Source organism: Mobula birostris, chromosome 11 (assembly GCF_030028105.1).
Source record: "Mobula birostris isolate sMobBir1 chromosome 11, sMobBir1.hap1, whole genome shotgun sequence".
NCBI lineage: Eukaryota > Metazoa > Chordata > Chondrichthyes > Myliobatiformes > Myliobatidae > Mobula > Mobula birostris.
This window is the reverse complement of record NC_092380.1, coordinates 18,966,540-18,984,033: the sequence shown is the minus strand read 5'-3', so window position 1 is coordinate 18,984,033 and position 17,494 is coordinate 18,966,540. Positions and strand designations below refer to the sequence as shown.

The 17,494-nt window shown below is 44.0% G+C and overlaps 1 protein-coding gene across 1 annotated transcript in view; it reads left to right on the top strand.

Moving 5' to 3' along the window:
* Positions 1-17,494, top strand: part of sgsm3 (small G protein signaling modulator 3) — a 116,650-nt gene that overhangs the window by 50,828 nt on the left and 48,328 nt on the right. Inside the window, exons 11-12 of the mRNA XM_072271829.1 lie at positions 5,820-5,965; positions 12,890-12,985. Of these exons, the coding sequence (XP_072127930.1) occupies positions 5,820-5,965; positions 12,890-12,985 (242 nt within the window). The remainder of the gene's footprint in view (positions 1-5,819; positions 5,966-12,889; positions 12,986-17,494) is intronic.

Genomic DNA, 17,494 nt, shown 5'->3' with positions numbered 1-17,494 from the left:
TAACCAAATCTCTCTTCAGTGATGAAACCGAACCCACATCCATCACTTCCACTGAGAGGTCACTCTATACTCTAGACGTTCCCCTTCATGTTCTTCTTAAACATTTCACCTTTCACCCTTAATCCATGACTTCTAGTAATAGTCTCACCAAACCCCAGTGGAAAAAACCTGCTTATGTTTACCCTGTCCATAGCACTCATAATTTTACATGCCTCCATCAAATCTCCTACACTCCAGGGAATAAAATTCTAACCTATCCCTTTCCCTATAACTCAGGTCCTCAAGTCCTGGCAACGTCCTTGTAAATTATCTCTGTACGCTTTCAATCTTACTGACATCTTACCTGTAGGTAGGTGACCAGAACTACACACAGTACTGTATACCAAATCAGGCCTCACCAATGTCTTTTACAACTTCAACATAACATCCCATCTCCTGTACACAATGCTTTGCTGTATGAAGGTCATGTGCCAACAGCTCTTTTTACAACCCTGTCTACCTGTGACTCCACTTTCAAGGAATTATGGATCTGTAATCCCAGATCCCTTTGTTCTACTGCACCCTTCAGTGCCCTAGTATTCACTGTATAAGTTCTTGCTGAGGCCAGCGCCAACTCTCGGACACCTCCTCTTACTTACCCCTGGAACAGGACCCTACAAATTAACACCAGGCCATTGTCTCCCACACCTTATAACTCTGAGGATCTCCCAACCACTGCCACCAAGCTCATAGTTCCCACACCCTGCACCTCCCATTTCTACCACCTACCCAAGATCCACAAATCTGCTTGTCCACATAGACCCATTCTTTCAGCTTGTTCCTGCCCCACTGAACTCATATCTGCATACCTTGACTTTGTTTTATTCCCCCCGAGTTCAGTCCCTTCCTTGCTACATCCGTGACATTTCACACACTCTGGATCTTTTCAAAGATTTCAAGTTCCCTGGTCCCAATCATGTTATATTTACTATGGATGTCCATTCTTTATACACCTCCATCCCCCACCAGAAAGACCTCAAAGCTCTCCGTTTCTTTCTGGACACCAGACCCACCAACTCCCCTCCACCACCATTCTCCACCATCTGGTGGAACTTGCTCTTAATAATTTCTCCTTTGGCTTCCCCCACTTCCTTCAAACAAAAGGTGTAGCCATGGGCACTCACATGGTCGCAGCTATGCCTGCCTTTTTGTCGGCTACGTGGAACAGCCTATGTTCCAAGCCTACACTGGTGACCATCCCACACTTTTCCTACGCTACATCGACGACTGCATTGGTGCTGCTTCCTACCCCTTTGCGGAGCTCCTCGACTTCATCAACTTTGCCTCCAGCTTCCACCCAGTCCTCAAATTTACTTGGTCCATTTCTGACACCTCCCTCCTCTTTCTCAACCTCTCTGTCTCTATCTCTGGAAACAGCTTCCTACTGATGTCTATTAAAAACCCATGGACTCTCACAGCTACCTGGGCTATACCCCTTCCACCATTACTTGTAAAAATGCCTTCTGTCAATTCCTCTGTCACTGGCGCATCTGCTCTCAGGATGAGGTCTTTCATTCCAGAACAAAGGAGATGTCCTCCTTCTTCAAAGAAAGGGACTTTCCTTCCTCCACCAGCAACGCTGCCCTCAACCACATCTCTTCCATTTCATGCACGTCTGCTCTCACCTCATCTTCCCACCATCCTACCAAGTATAGGGTTCCTTCTGTCCTCACCTACCACCCCACCAGCCTCCATCTCCAGCACATAATTCTCCATAAGTTCCACCATCCCCAATGGGATCCCACCACCAAGCACACCTTGATCTCCCTCCTAGCACCCATCCTTGCAAGTGGAGCAAGTGCTACACCTCCTCCCTCACTACCATTTAGGGCCCCAAACAGTCTTCCAGGTGAGGCAACACCCTGTGAATCTGTTGGGGTCATTATCTGAGAGCACATGTCCAGTGCTCTCAGTACAGCATTCGGTTTATCCGTGAGACTGATGTAGATTGGGAGACTGCTTCATCGAGCACCCAGTGTCCACCCATTTTAATTCCACTTCCCATTCCCATTCCGATATGTTAATCCATGGCCTCTTCTACTGTGGTAATGAGGCCACACTCAGGATGGAGCAACCACACCTTGTATTTCGTCTGGGTTGCCTCCAACCTGATGGCATGAACATCGATTTCTCAAACTTCTGGTAATCCCCCCCCCCCCACACCCCTTCACCATTCCACATTCCCATTTCCCTGTCTCACCTTATCTCCTTACTTGCTCATCACCTCCCTCTGGTACTCTTTCCCCCACCCTCCCCCTTTTTCTTTCTTCCATGGCCTTCTGTCCTCTCCTGTGAGATTCCCCCCTCTCCAGCCCTGTATCTCTTTCACTAATCAATTTCCCAGCTCTTTACTTCACCCCTCCCCCTCCCAGTTTCACCTATTAATTTATATTTCTCCCTCCCCTCCCTCCACCTTTTAAATGTATTCATCATCTTTTTTTCTCCAGTACTGCTGAAGGGTCTCGGCCCGATACGTCAACTGTACTCTTTTTCATGGATGCTGCCTGGCCTGCTGAGTTCCTCCAGCATTTTGTGTGTGTTGCCTGGATTTCCAGCATCTGCAGATATTCTCCTGTCTGTATAAGTTCTACCTTGGACTGTCCTCCGAAAATGCAACACCTCATACCTGTCTGCAATAAATTCCATCTACCATTCTTCAGTCCATTTGTCCAGCTGGTCCAAATCTTTCTTCAAGCTTTGGTAGTCTTCCTGTCTGGCTATTACACCCCCAAATCTTGGTGTCACCTGCAAATTTGCTGATCCAATTTACCACATTATCATCCAGATCATTGATATAGATGGCAAATAGCAAAGGGCCCAGCACCGACTCCTGCGGCTCTCCACTAGTCACAGACCTCCGGTCGTCTACTACCACTCTCGAGCTTCTCCCACAAGGTCAGTGTCGAATCCAATTTACCACCTCATCCTGAATGCTAAGTAACTGAATCTTCTTGACCAACCTCCCATACAAGACCGTGTCAAAGGCCTTGCTAAAGTCCATGTAGACATCATCCACTGCCTTTCCTTCATCAACTTTCCCGGTCTCCCTGAAAAACTCTATAAGACTGGTTAGACACAACGTATCAGCACAAAGCCATGTTGATTATTGCTAACAACAAGAATTCTGCAGATGCTGGAAACTCAAGCAACACACATCAAAGTTGCTGGTGAACGCAGCAGGCCAGGCAGCATCTCTAGGAAGAAGTCTTTCTCCCTGGGCCTCCTGCCCCATGATCCTCTCATATCCCCTTTGCCAATCACCTGTCCAGCTCTTGGCTCCATCCCTCCCACTTTCAAATCTCTTACTAGCTCTTCCTTCAGTTAGTCCTGACGAAGGGTCTCGGCCTGAAACGTCGACTGTACCTCTTCCTAGAGATGCTGCCTGGCCTGCTGCGTTCCTCTTCCTAGAGATGCTGCCTGGCCTGCTGCGTTCACCAGCAACTTTGATGTGTGTTGATTATTGCTAATCAACCTTTGTCTATCAAAATCCTTACACCTCCGGTCCCTTAGAATACCTTACAATAACTTAGCCACTGCTGACATCAGACTCACAGGCCCATAATTTCCTGGCTTGTTCTTAGAACCTTTCTTAAATAATGGAAAAACATGATCTATCCTAAATTGGATCTAATTAAATCTAACACTTTACAGAATAGCCACATTGGGGCTTCCTTATCCGTGGGCTGCTTTACATAATTAAATGTACATCACTTGAAATATCTCTTCACATTGTTATTCTAACTTTTTAAATAGAATTTCCCAATCTACCTTAACCAACTTGCTCCTCATGGTATGTGCTATTTGTCTTGCTTTGGCTCAAGAAACTAGTCTTGAATGTTTAGGATTTTGGAGTCACCCCCAAGGAGGCAGTGCACAGACCACTGCTTTTCTCTTGACAGATATTCCAGGATACACAGCCCACAATTTCCACATTGCAGATGATATAGAACTTGGAAACATAATGAACGGTCAGGAGGAAAGCGAATACAAATAAACTACTGGGGAGGAGTACATTACGGTGAAATGATCTGATAAACTGCAGGAGAAATTTAATACTGAGTAATATGACAGTCATCATAATAACACAAAGTTTTGCATTGGTCTAAGAGTGACACATTCAAAACTGGAACCTTAAATTCCTAAGTCCTAGTCAATAATTTTCTCTCGATTAGTATCAAGGAAAATAAAATACCTGATCATGATCATGTAGCTTTTGTCTCTGTTCAAAAATTATGTCACATTTCTTGGATTGCAATATCTACTACATCAGAGGTTCGGAAAGCTCTAACCTTCTTAATGCCTGGACCAATACCATTAAGCAAGGGATCCGTGGACCCCAGGTTAGAAACCCCTGTCTAAATAAACATCTTCTTTCTTAGGAAGTTTCCTGAGTTTGAGGGTGATTTGTTCCCAGTCTAGTTTTGTGGGTTTTGAGGCCAAAGTGGAAGAGCAAGTACTTCCCGAGGTGGGCTAGTGGGTGGTTTTTGGGTCGTGCTCCCTACACCATCTACACAGGGCTTCTCTGAGCATCTGATACAAGGACTTAAAGGTCACAATGTCCCTTCTTTAGATATCATAGGCCAGGGTTTCTCAGAAGTTGATGGGATGCAACATTTCTTCAGGAAGACTTCATACACATCCTTTAATCTTTTCCTCTGTCTGCTCAATGCTCTCTTTCCAGGACAGAGTTCAGAATAGGCCATCTGTTTTGGAAACATGGTGTCAGGTATGCGAATGACATGGCCTGCCCAATATAATCCACTGTATATACCTAAGGGCTCAATCCTGGGGGGATGCTGGCCTGGACAAAGGCACTGATATTGGCTCATCTCTCCACCCAGTGAATTTGGAGCATTTTGCAGGGACAGACGTGTTACTTTACCAATGCTTTCCCACGCCTGCTGTAAAAGTATATCGGAGGGCAGGGACCACTGCTGCCCAATAGAGCTTGAATTTAGTGTCAAACCTGCGGTCTTCATTTTCAAATATACTTTTCCTCAGTCAACCAAAGATTGTGCTGGTGTTGTCTGCCGTGTATAGAGGGTCTCCTGAGATATTGGAAATAGTATGTGCTTTATTTCATTTATTTAGTTATTGATTGGTTGATTGATATGCAGCGCAGAGTTGGCCCTTTCAGTCCCAGTTTAATGCTAGCCTAATCACAGGACAATTTACAGTGACCACACTAATGGATATGTGGAGCTGCCAAGGGGAGAGAAAGGTGAGTACAATGTGCAACACTTAAAAGACGTTTGTAGACGGATTCATGGTTACGGGCCAAATGCAGGTAAATGGGACTACCTCAGGAAGGCACCTTGGTTGGCATGGATAAGTTGGACCTGGTCCTGCTTCAGTGCCGTATAATTCTCCTCAAACTGATCTAATTAAGTCATAGAAAGTCCAGAGTAATGAAGTCCCTCTGAGATTTATCTTAATCATTTTTGCATGGTGATGCTTTGACTTTGCTCTGGTTTCCTGGACTAGATATAAGTAGAATGCTGTCTTGTTGGAGTTTTATATTTCAAATAGGGAAGGCACCTTACAGTTGGTGTAAAACCCATTTCCCTTTACCCCTTGGCTTGTAGGATTATTTGAGTGCAATAACAAACGACCTGCTGGAGGAACACAGCAGGCCGAGCGGCATCTATCATTCAGGATTGAAACCCTGCATCAAGACGTATGAGGTCCTCCAGCAGATGGTTGCTCCAGCTCCCAGCTGACTCTTGTGTCTTTACTTTAGTTGCACCTTCTAATGGTAACCTATTTTGTGTTGTATCCAGAGCTGTCCTTGATCACCCTGCACTGGTTCTTGACAGCATTTGCCAGTGTAGTACACATCAACATTCTCCTCCGGGTCTGGGACCTTTTCTTCTGCGAGGGCTCTGTTCTGCTCTTCCAGATCACTTTGGGAATGCTGAAAATGAAGGTATGCATACAGCTGTATTGAATGAATCGACTGTAGTATGTATTTGGGAAGAGGTGTACATACATCCTCCTCCCCCCCCCCCCATCCCTGTTGTTTATGGCAGCGTGACTGTTGTGAGCTTCACAATAACCGTTCATGTTAAGTGCTGAGGATTGCAAAGGGTCCAGGGCTCTCAGTAGTTTCCTGCCTTTGTGTGTAGTGAATTCAGTTGGCACAAGACTGGCTTTTGCGCTTGTGGGAATCTTTGTCAGAGCTTTGGCCATCTCCTTTGTTCGCCCTTACCCCCTCGGAGACTGGGATACATCTGATAAGGCACTGGGCATTTTTTCACTCTTTTTAAGGAGGAAATTATACTCCCTCTGAGCCACTCACATTGAGTCAGTTGATACTGGGAAAGTTGAAATTCTCTGTAATTATAACTTTATTCCTTGTGACGGTGGTACATTCTGTAGAACATGAAATAACGCAGGAACAAGCCCTTCAGCTCAAAATCCTTGTGCTGTCAATGCCAATTTTAACATCCTATCTGCTTATGCATGGCCCATATCCTTCGATTCCCTGACCGAAAAAAGGCCATTCTATCTAATATATTTAATATATGAGGCGCTGGCACTCTGGAGAAAATACTCCATGTATCTCCAAGCTTTCCTGATAGGTAATACAATCTGATCCACAGCTACCTAGTGAACCTTTCCAAGGCCTTCCCATCCTTCCTGTACTGTGCGCAACAGTCCAAATGTGACCTAACTAAAACTTTATAGAACTACAACGTGATTTGCCAACTTCAATTCTCAACACCCGACTGATGTATGCTGTATGCCTTCTTTACCACACAATGTACTTGTGTTGCCATTTTCGGGGAGCTATTTTGGGTTTGCACCCCAAGATCCCTGTGTACAACGAAGCTCCTAAGTATCCTGCCATTTACTGTAAACTTCCATCATATACTTAGCGTCCCAAAGTATAGCACCTCACAACAGTTTATATATGCAACTTTACTAACCAGTCTATACCCAGCTGAATCATTCGACAATCTTCCTCACTCTCCACAACTCTGATTATTTGTATCATCTGCTGATTTAATAATCAGCTCACCTATCCAGATATATATCCCTGCAGAACACCGCTGGTCACAGAGAGCATGGGCTCAGGACCCAGGTATGTTCAAGAGTGTGCAGGAACTTCTGCCCCAGTGTGTTAGAAGGAGTGTGGGAACCGGGGCCCCGGTGTGTTAGAGGGAGTGTGGGAATCAGGGTCCTAGTGGGTGGAGAGGGAGAGTGGAAACCAGGGCTGAGGTGAGCAGGAAAATGGGCCCTGCCGAGTGAAAAGGCCGCGGGAATTTGGGCCCAGTGGGTGGTATGGATACATGACAAACATTACCTGGTGTTCCAGACACCAGACGACTGGGGTTTCCAAAAAGTCAGATAGTAGATTATCAGGTTTTTATTGGATTGTCCAAAACCTGACCACCTCAGATTATTGCTTCATCAATAGTCCCATTCCATCAGGCCAGACATGGAGGTGGAGGCTGGAATTCCAAACGTTTTCCATGTCCCTGCCTACTTGCAACAAGGTCCAGACAACATTCTGGAAAAGGCAGGTCAGATTTCCACCAGGCAATCGACCAACAAGAGAAAGTCGATGCATCTTTACCATTCAATAGCATTATCATCTTCAAGTTTATCATTACTGCATCAGCATCCTGGGATTAGCACTGACTAGGAGCTCAACTCAAACCAACCCCAGTAATATTATGTCCACAAAGACTTGGGTATGCTGTGGTGCCTGGTTACCCACCACCATCCCCATCCAAGCTCTGTAGACCCAGTCCCTATCAACCATCAACAAGGTACCTCAGAACCTTTAGGAATACTGTACACTTTTCTGGATGAGAGCAGCACCAACAACATTTTAGCCACCACACCTCCTGAAGGATGTGAAAATCTTTTGGCTGGGCCACGGCTGCAGTATAATGGAGAACCCTGCCTGGGTGGGAGGTAGAAGCAAGTACTCTCGCATGTTAGAAGATCGTAGGTAAACACTTGAATTACCAAGGTATAGCTGGCTTGAGACCAGCCACTCATAAATGGGTTTAATATAGATGGGTGCTTAGTCAGAATAGATGTAATGGGCAGAAGAGCCTGTTTTTGTGATGCATGACTGTAACCTGTAAAACCTTTAATTGGGGTTCCCAACCTGGAGTCCACGGTCCCCTTGCTAAATGGTATTGGTCCATGGCATAAACAAAGGTTGGGAACCCCTGCTCTACATTGTCCAGGATGCACAGGAATAATTACAGAGGAAAATGGCAAGCAAGCCAGAAAAGTAGACCATTCTGCGATGCCCCCAAGTGGAGCAAGTGTCCATTATGAGCGGCCTACGTTCAGATGGTTGGTTGGAGAGTAATGGAGTGTTTTCGAACGGTGGGGATATTCTTGAATAGTAAGCAGCTTGGAGGAAAGTCTGTATCCTGGTTTGATTCATTCAGACATTGGGGTGATGGCTGTGCCAGTGCAAGCACCCACAGAGAAGGTGGAAAGTGAGAAGCTCAGCTATAATGAGCTCTCTTCCACCTAACCAAGTGACATTGTTGCAGTGGAGAAGATTACACGAGACTCATCCCTCAAACCTGATCACCATTCAGTATGATCATGGCTAGATTCTTATTCTTTCTTAAGCTCATCAACACTACCAGCAGCTCATCAGAATCCTCAAACCTGGACCAGTCTTTCAAGTTTCTTGGTGTCCTTCCTCTCCCAGGGATGAGTTCTTTCAGACTTCTGTTGCATTTCTGTGGGTTTTTACAGGATGAGGTTGCTAGCCCCATACCCAACCTTTCTCCTTTCACAGCTGGGCTTGGACCATCCATGGCAGAGTTCTAGATTCTTCTAATAACTTCATATTGCCCTCAACTCCCCTATATTTCTAAAACTCCACTCCTTATTAAATATCTGGGTGGTGGAATGGAGATGCATCTCTACCGAAGGAGTGGTGAGGTGCTCGTTCCCTCCACTAGCCAGCAGATCACCCTTGGGCAAGGTGTAGCACCTGCTTACCACCCCCCAATCACGGTCACATGAAGCCATGGGATCAGGTGGTGGATGGTCACATGAGCAGCTGATGCATATCACGTCCTGGTTATGCGATCACTGACGCTGGGCAGACAATCTCTGAAAAGTATTGATAATGGCTGGGGTCACCCACCTTGTAAAGACACTGTTCAGAAGGAGACAATGGAAAACCACTTTTGTAGAATTGGCCAAAAGCAGTCATGGTCAAGGCATATGACACAGCACATAATGAATGAGTGAATTAAATACCTCCATTGATATAGCCTTCTCAACCCTCTATGTTAGAGGTTCACCACCTTCTTCAAGAAGGAATTCCTGTTTGCCTCATTGTCCTTCCCTTGAGACCCTCCCACCATCTCAATGTCTATCTGTCTTGCTCATTCAGACCTTATGCTTCAATAAAGTTACTCTTCCTTTTCTAAATGACAAAGTGTAGAATGACAGAGCAGACTCACTGGGCCAAATGGTCTAATTCTGCTCCAACATCTTATGGTTATAATACAGATCAGACTTTTTAAGTCATTCATGATAAGTCAACCCTTCCATCTCAGGAATTAGCCCAGTGAATCGCCTCTGGACAGCTACCAGGACAACACAGCCCACTTGACTGACACAACATCAACTGTCTAAACAGTCATTCCCTCTGTCACCGGCATGTGGATGCCTCAGTGTGCACCATCTACAACAGGCACTGCTGTTACTCACCCAGATCCTGTCAGACGTATGACTTCTCTCACCAAGAAGGAAGAGGGCAGTAGATGGCTGTGAGCACCGCCGCACTCTGTCATGCAGCATTCTGCTTTGGAAACTTATCACTATTCCTCCATTGTCACTGGTTTAGAATCCTGACAATAACAAAAAGATTACCTTAGCTTGGGGATTTCTCAACAGTAATTATACACAGGCTGTAAATTTTAGAGTTTTTGTCAATTTCCAAACCCGAAAAATTTTGAAAGAAAAACCTAAAGAAAAGACAGCTAAACAAAGGCCTATCGTTGACTTGATGGAGCAAACAGTTTTCTCTAATGCAATTACAATGTCATAGTCCTACCCTTAAACAGCAGTAGGAAGGCGTGGAAGACCCCAGTAAGAGATGGTATAAGAAGCTGGTGTGTACTTGCAGAATGCAGAATTTAGGCAAGCAAAATTTAGATTGAGCTAAATAGATTAGATTTTGAATGAAATGTGATGTTCAGGATGACCTTCTGCAACAAGATGACCAAAACTAGCAAGAAACAAGTAATCTTATTTTAGTAATGGGCCAGATTTAGCTAACAGTCTTTAAAAGAGTGAACAATTATCTAATACCCATTATAATACCATTGTGTGCAATGGAAGGGGAATTGGAAGGTGACCCTAAGATTTTATATTTGGTTAAAGTTGTCCCTGATATTCTGAGAGTATCTTAGAGTGGATAAAAAGAGTGTATTGATGAAGGTAAAAGGATTAACCATGATGTAGAATATTTTGTACAAAGAACATAGAACAGTACAGCACAGGAACTGGCCCTTCAGCCCACAGTGTTGTGCTGGCTAAAGTAAATTTTAAAAACCCAAAAACTAATCCCTCCTACCTACACAACATCCATATCCCTCCATCTTCCACACATCCATGTACCTCTCTAAACATCTCTTAAAGCCTCTAATGTATTTGCCTCTACCACCGTACCAGGCAGCACATTCCAGGCATCCACCACTCTCTGAGTAAAACACTTACCCCTCACATCCCCCTTGAACCTACCCACTCTCACTTTCAATGCATGCCCTCTGGTATTAGACATTTCAACCCTAGGAAATAGATAATGTCTGTCCACTCTATCTATGCCTCTCATAATCTTATAAATCTCTATCAGATCTCCTCTCAGCCTCTGGTGCTCCAGAGAAAACAACCCAAGTTTATCCAGCCTCTCGTGATAGCACACGTCCTCTAAACCAGGCAGCATCCTGGTAAACCTCTTCTGCATCCTCTCCAAAGCCTCAACATCCTTCCTATAGTGGGGCGAACAGAACTGTATGCAATATTCAAAGTATCCTCAAAGATAAGGGACATTCTAAAGTCCCTTATCTTTGTACAATATCACAATGGCTAGTGCCAAGAAAGGAACAAAGAACATTTTTTAAAAAAGGCAAAAATTGAGTGGAAACAGTGGAAATAAAATTGCATATGTAAACAAAGTCTTAGGCACATATAAAAAAATTCTGTAAAGCAAAAATGCTTTCAAAGGTAATGAAGTGAAAAATTTGTAAATATCAAAAAAAATACTATAAAGAGCAGTAAGCTAAATCAAATCAAATATTTGGTGTGACCACTCTTTGCCTTTAAAACTGTATTAATTCTCAAAGGTACACCATTGTGAAGTTTTGTAAGAAAATCAGCTGGTAGATGTTTCCAAGCATCTTGGAGAACTTGCCACAGCTCTTCTGCAAACTTTGGCTGTCTCGCTTGCTTCTGTCTCTCCAGGTGATCCCAGACAGCCTCAGTGATGTTGAGATCAGGGCTCTGTGGAGGCCATACCATCAGAAACCATATAAAAATCTAGGGTGCCTGAGACTTCTGCTCAGTACTGTATAAGAGAAAATTAAGGATGAAGGAGAAATAGGACCTATTTTGAAATAAATAATGGTGATTTTGTAAATTAATATAAGAAAATTGCTGGACATGTTGAATTGTTACTTTGGGTCAGTATTTACAATTGAGGGAAAGGACAGCCTCTGGCCATCCCAAGAAATCTACTACTAAATGGAACACAGGAACTTGCCAAAATTAATGAGTGCAAAATATTTTCAGGAAATCATAAGTCCATAATTAAAGAGAGAGTGATAGATGAGAATGTTTACATGATTAGGGAGAGCCCAGATGAAATTTAATAGCATCACGCAGAGCAGAGAGGGAAATGTAAATGGATATTGTTATGCGGACCTTTAGAAGGTGTTTTATAAAGCAATGCACTAGAGGCATAACTAAATTTGTAGCTCTTGGAATTGAAGTAAAATATTGAGTTGGTTAGAAAACTTGTTAGATATTGAGCAAGTATCAGTGACTGCATCATTCCTCATGACTATTTGGTTTCAGTAGTGAGAATAGATCTAGTTCCATCTACCATACCTGGTAACCTTTACAATTTGCATTGTTTTACAAACTTGAGTACTACTCCAAACTCACAAGTCTCCACAGCTGGGGAAATTTCTCCGAAGTATTCTATACTGCAATCTGCTATTGCTTGCATGGTGGGGCGGGTTGTGGTGCATCAGCTGGTGCAAGTGGGGGAGGAGTGATGCTTCTGTTGCTGCTTGTGCTTGGGAGGGGGAAGAGAGGCGTTGGGGTTCTGAAGTTACTGTCTTTCATTCTTTGGAGTTTCTTGTTTTGTGGATGTCTCTGTGAAGAGTAAGAATTTCAGGATGTATACCACATACGTTCTCTGATATTAAATTGAACCATTTGATTTGAGCCAGTTATACCATAGGTCAAATGCGGAGCATTCCTGGGTGTGTCAGCTCAGCCAGGATGTGTGCACAGCAGTGTTTGATAAAGGTGTGAGTTAATGTTGGATGTCTTATCTTTTAAATAATTATTTTATGTAAGGGTAGATATACCAAGTCACGTGAGCGCCCGCTGTGCTGTTTGAAGTTGCTCAGGGAGTTTATCAGTATTCTGAACATCACTCCTCTCTGAAGGTACATTAAAACACACGAGTTGGTCATTCGTACAGTTGTCATTCCTTTGCTTTTGCTGCATGGATTTACTCACATATTTGTGCATCTGAAATGCAGCCACACCTGTACCTGGTGAGATGCCTGGAGTAGGTACTAAGGTGCTTTATAAATTTAAAATTCATTGCTCTTTTTTTTTTTAGGAAGAGGAGCTCATCCAGTCAGAAAATTCAGCTTCCATCTTCAACACTTTGTCGGACATTCCGTCGCAGATCGAAGATGCGGAATCTCTCATAAAGGTCCAGTGCCGTTCAAAACTTATCACCAGGTCCAGACAAGGTGGCTCAGGCCACCAAGCCTGCTCTTGGGCTTGCAAAGTACAGCGGTGCTAGAAAGTTTGTGAAACCTGTAGAACTTTCTCTATTTCTGCATAAATATGACCTAAGGTGTGATAAGATCATCACGCAAGTCCTAAAACTGGATAAGGAGAACCCAATTCAATAAATAACACACACAAGCAGCAGCAGACGCATCGATCCCCCCCCCACTTACACTACCCCCCCCCCACATGCAAACAATAGTAAATAGCAGTATGGAATACTTTAGAGAAATTACCCAAGCTACGGAGACTTTTGAATCTAGAGTATTACTCAGGTTTGTAAGGCAATACTACAGGATTCACAAACTCTCTAGCACCACTGCATTTGTTGGGTAATGGACGAGACTGTAACACAGAGTGTGATGGAAGAGTCAGCTTGTGCTCTGGTATTGTTGTTTCACGGCCAGGCAGCAATTGGCAGCTGAGAAAAGTGACGAACAGCCAATCAACAATAAACTACCAATAATATAATTTGTAGTGAGCTCCTGATAATTAACAAATGTCCTCCAAGAGGACCACAGCCTTGTTGTAGGGTTTGGAGGCTTGCGTGCCTCAATGACCCGGAGAGCTATATTGGCTGGAGTCAGGGTTTTATGCTTTGGCTCGTGGTAGGGTCACCCAAACCAAACAGGTCAAAGTGTAGAGGTCAGACTAAGAGTGGTCCACTGGTCCTCCAGGTTTTGGGGGTTCAGCTCAGGGTTAACAACCCTAACTGGTTAAAAAGACTTGTTAAGGAAAGAGCAATGAAGAATCCTTCCACACCCGTGTACAACGATATGGACAGACAGAGATTGGAGGACCTTCTTGCTGCCCTAAACGCCAGCGTCGTAATGGGCAAATGAATGAATCAATTGACAAATGTGATGAGAAGTCGTTCACTGACAAAGAGCCAGCTGCAGAATGTGTGATAGTTCAGTAAGTAAGTCAGTAATAATTAACTCGAGCACTGTGTCCGATCATCAGTTTAACACTGTGTGTGACGGGTGAGTCAGTTACTAGTGAAGGACCAACAATATATTCCATTAAAATAATACCCCTTTATCGGAACAGTGCTCACAGAAGAAGACACCAAACCAGAATGAGGGAAGGATTACTTGTTTATGACAGCTTAGAAGGAGGCTGTTAGATACTTTGCTTAGTTGTTTGGGTTAATCCAGGGATGTGCACAGACCACATCAAACCCACTTGAGATTACTTTACAGCGTGACCGGAGACTCCAGAGTAGCTGCAAGGGCTGAGTCGATGGGTAACGCACAGTAAATAATAAGTATTCCGCTTTGGATACTGTTGGGGGTGGGACAGTCTACCGGGGGGAGCCACAGTGACCGGGTCTCTGGCACTGAGTCTGCCTTCGTGGCTCAGAAGGGAAGTGGGGGGAGAAGCAGAGTACAGTAGTCATAGGGGGTTCCATAATTAGAGGAGCAGAAAGCAGATTCTGTGGATGTGAAAGAGACACCCAAATGGCATGTTGTTCCCCAGGGTCAGGGTCAGGGTCAGAGATGTCTCGGATCGGGTCCACTGCATTCTAAACGGACAGGGTGAACAGCCGGAAGTCATGGTATATATTGGTAGGAAAAGGGAGGAGGTCCTGAAGAGTGAATAAAGGGAGTTAAGCAGAAAGCTGAAAAGCAAGACCTCGAGGGTAGTAGTCTCTGGATCACTGCCCTTGCCATGTGCCAGTGAGGGTAAGAACAGAATGATCTGGCAGATGAATGCATGGCTGAAGAATTGGGGCAGGGTTTCAGATTTCTGGATCATTGGAAACTCTTCTGAGGAAGAGATGAGCTGTACAAAAAGTATGTGTTACACCTGAACCCGGGGGGTACCAACAACCTTGGGGGCAGGTTTGCTAGAGCCTTTGTGGAGAATTTAAACTAATTTGGCAGGGGGGTGGGAACCAGAGTGATGGGGCTGTGGATGGGGCAGTTAGCAGATGCAGAGTGTAGTGAGACTGTGAGGAAGGATAGGCAGATGATAGGGCAAAATTTCAGTCAGTGGGACGAGTTAAAGTATAACCAGGGGCCAAAATCAAAAGGGTGATGAATCCAGGACTGAAGGTGTTATTTTTGCATGCAGTATACGGAATAAGGTAAATGATCAGTTAGAGGTTGGCGGGTGTGATACTTAGAAAGAGGTGACATAGGATTAGAAGATGTAGAATCTTTGTGGGTAGAGTTAAGAAACTGCAGGAGTAAAAAGACCCATTATACAGGCCTTAGAACAATAGCCAGGATGTGACTACAAACTGCAATGGGAGGTAGAAGAGGCATGTTAAAAGAGCAATGTTGCGATTATCATGGGGGGATTTCAATATGCAGGTACATTGGGAAAATTGGTTGGTGCCGGATCCTAAGACAGGGAATTTGTAGAATGCCTATGAGATGGCTTTTTAGAGTAGCTTGTGTTTGTGCCCACTAAGGAAAACAGCAATTCTGGATTGGGTGTTATGAAATGACCCAAATTTGATTATGGAGCTTAAGGTAAAGGAACCCTTAGGAGGCGGTAATCATAATATGATAGAATTCATCCTGCATTTTGAGATGGAGAAGCTACAATTGGATGTATCAGTATTACAGTGGAGTAAAGGGAATTACAGAGGCATGAGAGAGGAGCTGGCCGAAGTTGATTTGAAGGGAACACCTGCAGGGATGATACTGAACAGCTGGCTGGTGTTTTTGGAGGAAATTCAGAAGGCACAGGAAAGATACATCCCAAAGTTGAAGAAGAATTCTATAGGAACAATGAGGCAACCGTGGCTAACAAGGAAGTCAAAGACAGCATACAAGCAAAAGAGAAAGCATATAATATAGCAAAAAACAGGGAAGGTAGAGGATTGGGAAGTTTTTCAAAAATGACAGACGGCAACTAAAAAGGCTATTAGGAGAGAAAATATGAATTATGAAGGTAAGCTAGCCAATAATATAGAAAAGTTTTTCCAGATATATAAAGAGTAAAAGAGACAAGAATGGATATCGGACTGCTGGAAAATGATGCTGGAGAGCTAATAATGGTGGACAAAGAAATGGCAGACAAACTGAATACACAGATTCACTGTGGAAGGCACTAGTGGAATGCCAAAAATGCAAGAGTGTCGGGGGGCAGTGAGTGTGGTTGCTATTACTAAGGAGAAGGTGCTTCGGGAGCTGAAAGGTCTGAAGGTAGTTAAGTCACCTGGACCAGATGGACTACACCCCAGGGTTCTGGAGGCAGTGGTAATGATCTTTCTAGAATCACTAGATTCTGGAATGGCTCCCAAGGACTGGAAAATTGTCACTCCATTCTTTAAGAAGGGAAGGAAGCAGAAGAAAAATTATGGATCAGTTAGCCTGACTTCAGTGGTTGGAAAGATGTTAGAGTCTTTTATTAAGGAATAAGGTTTTGGAGTACATTGGATGTCAAAGCTAGCATGGTTTTCTAAAGGGAAAATCTTGCCTGACGAATCTGTTGGAATTCGTTAATGAAATAATAAGCAGGATAGACAAAGGAAGTCAGTGGGTGTTGTTTATTTGGATTTTCAGAAGGTGTTTCACAAAGTGCTGCTCATTAGGCTGCTTAACAAGATAAGAGACATAGTATTACAGGAAAAATCAGTAATAGCATGGATAGAGATTGGCTGGCTGGCAGGAGGCAGAGAGCGGGAATAAAGGGAGCCAAACGACTTAGACAGATTGGGGAAATAGCCAAAGAAGTGGCAGATGGAGTATAGTGTTGGGAAGTGCATGGTTGTGCACTTTGGCAGAAGTATTAAAGGTGTGGACTATTTTCTAAATGGGGAGAATATTCAAAAATCAGAAATTCAAAGGGACTTGGGAGTACTCATGTAGGATTCCCTAAAAGTTAACTTGCAAATTAAGCTGGTAGTGAGGAAGTCAAATGCAGTATTAATGTTAATTTTGAGAGGACTGGAATACAAGAGCAAGAATGTAATTCTGAGGCTTTATGAGACATTGGTCAGACCGCACTTGGAGTATTGTGAGCAATTTTGAGCTCCTTATAGTCATAGTCATAGTCATACTTTATTGATCCCAGGGGGAAATTGGTTAATATAAGAAATGATGTGCTAAGGAGGAGGGAGTTTTGTGTCTGTTGAAAAGCGTGAAGGTGGATAAGTCCCCAGGGCCTAATGGCATATACCGCAGAATATTGAAAGAAGCAAGTGAGGAGGTTGCTGGGGCTTTGACAAAGATCTTTCGTGTCCTCACAGCAACAGGCCAGGTCCCAGAGGACTGAAGAGTAACAAACATTATGCCTTTGCTCAAGAAGGCAAAGTGGGATAATCCAGGTAATTACAGGCCAGTGAGCCATCTGTCAGTGCCTTACAAGTGGCTCACTGGCCTGTAATTACCTGGATTACAGGCCAGTGAGCCACTTGTAAGTGGCTGAAAATGTAGATGGGTGGATCGGCAAGTTTGTGAATGACACTGAGATT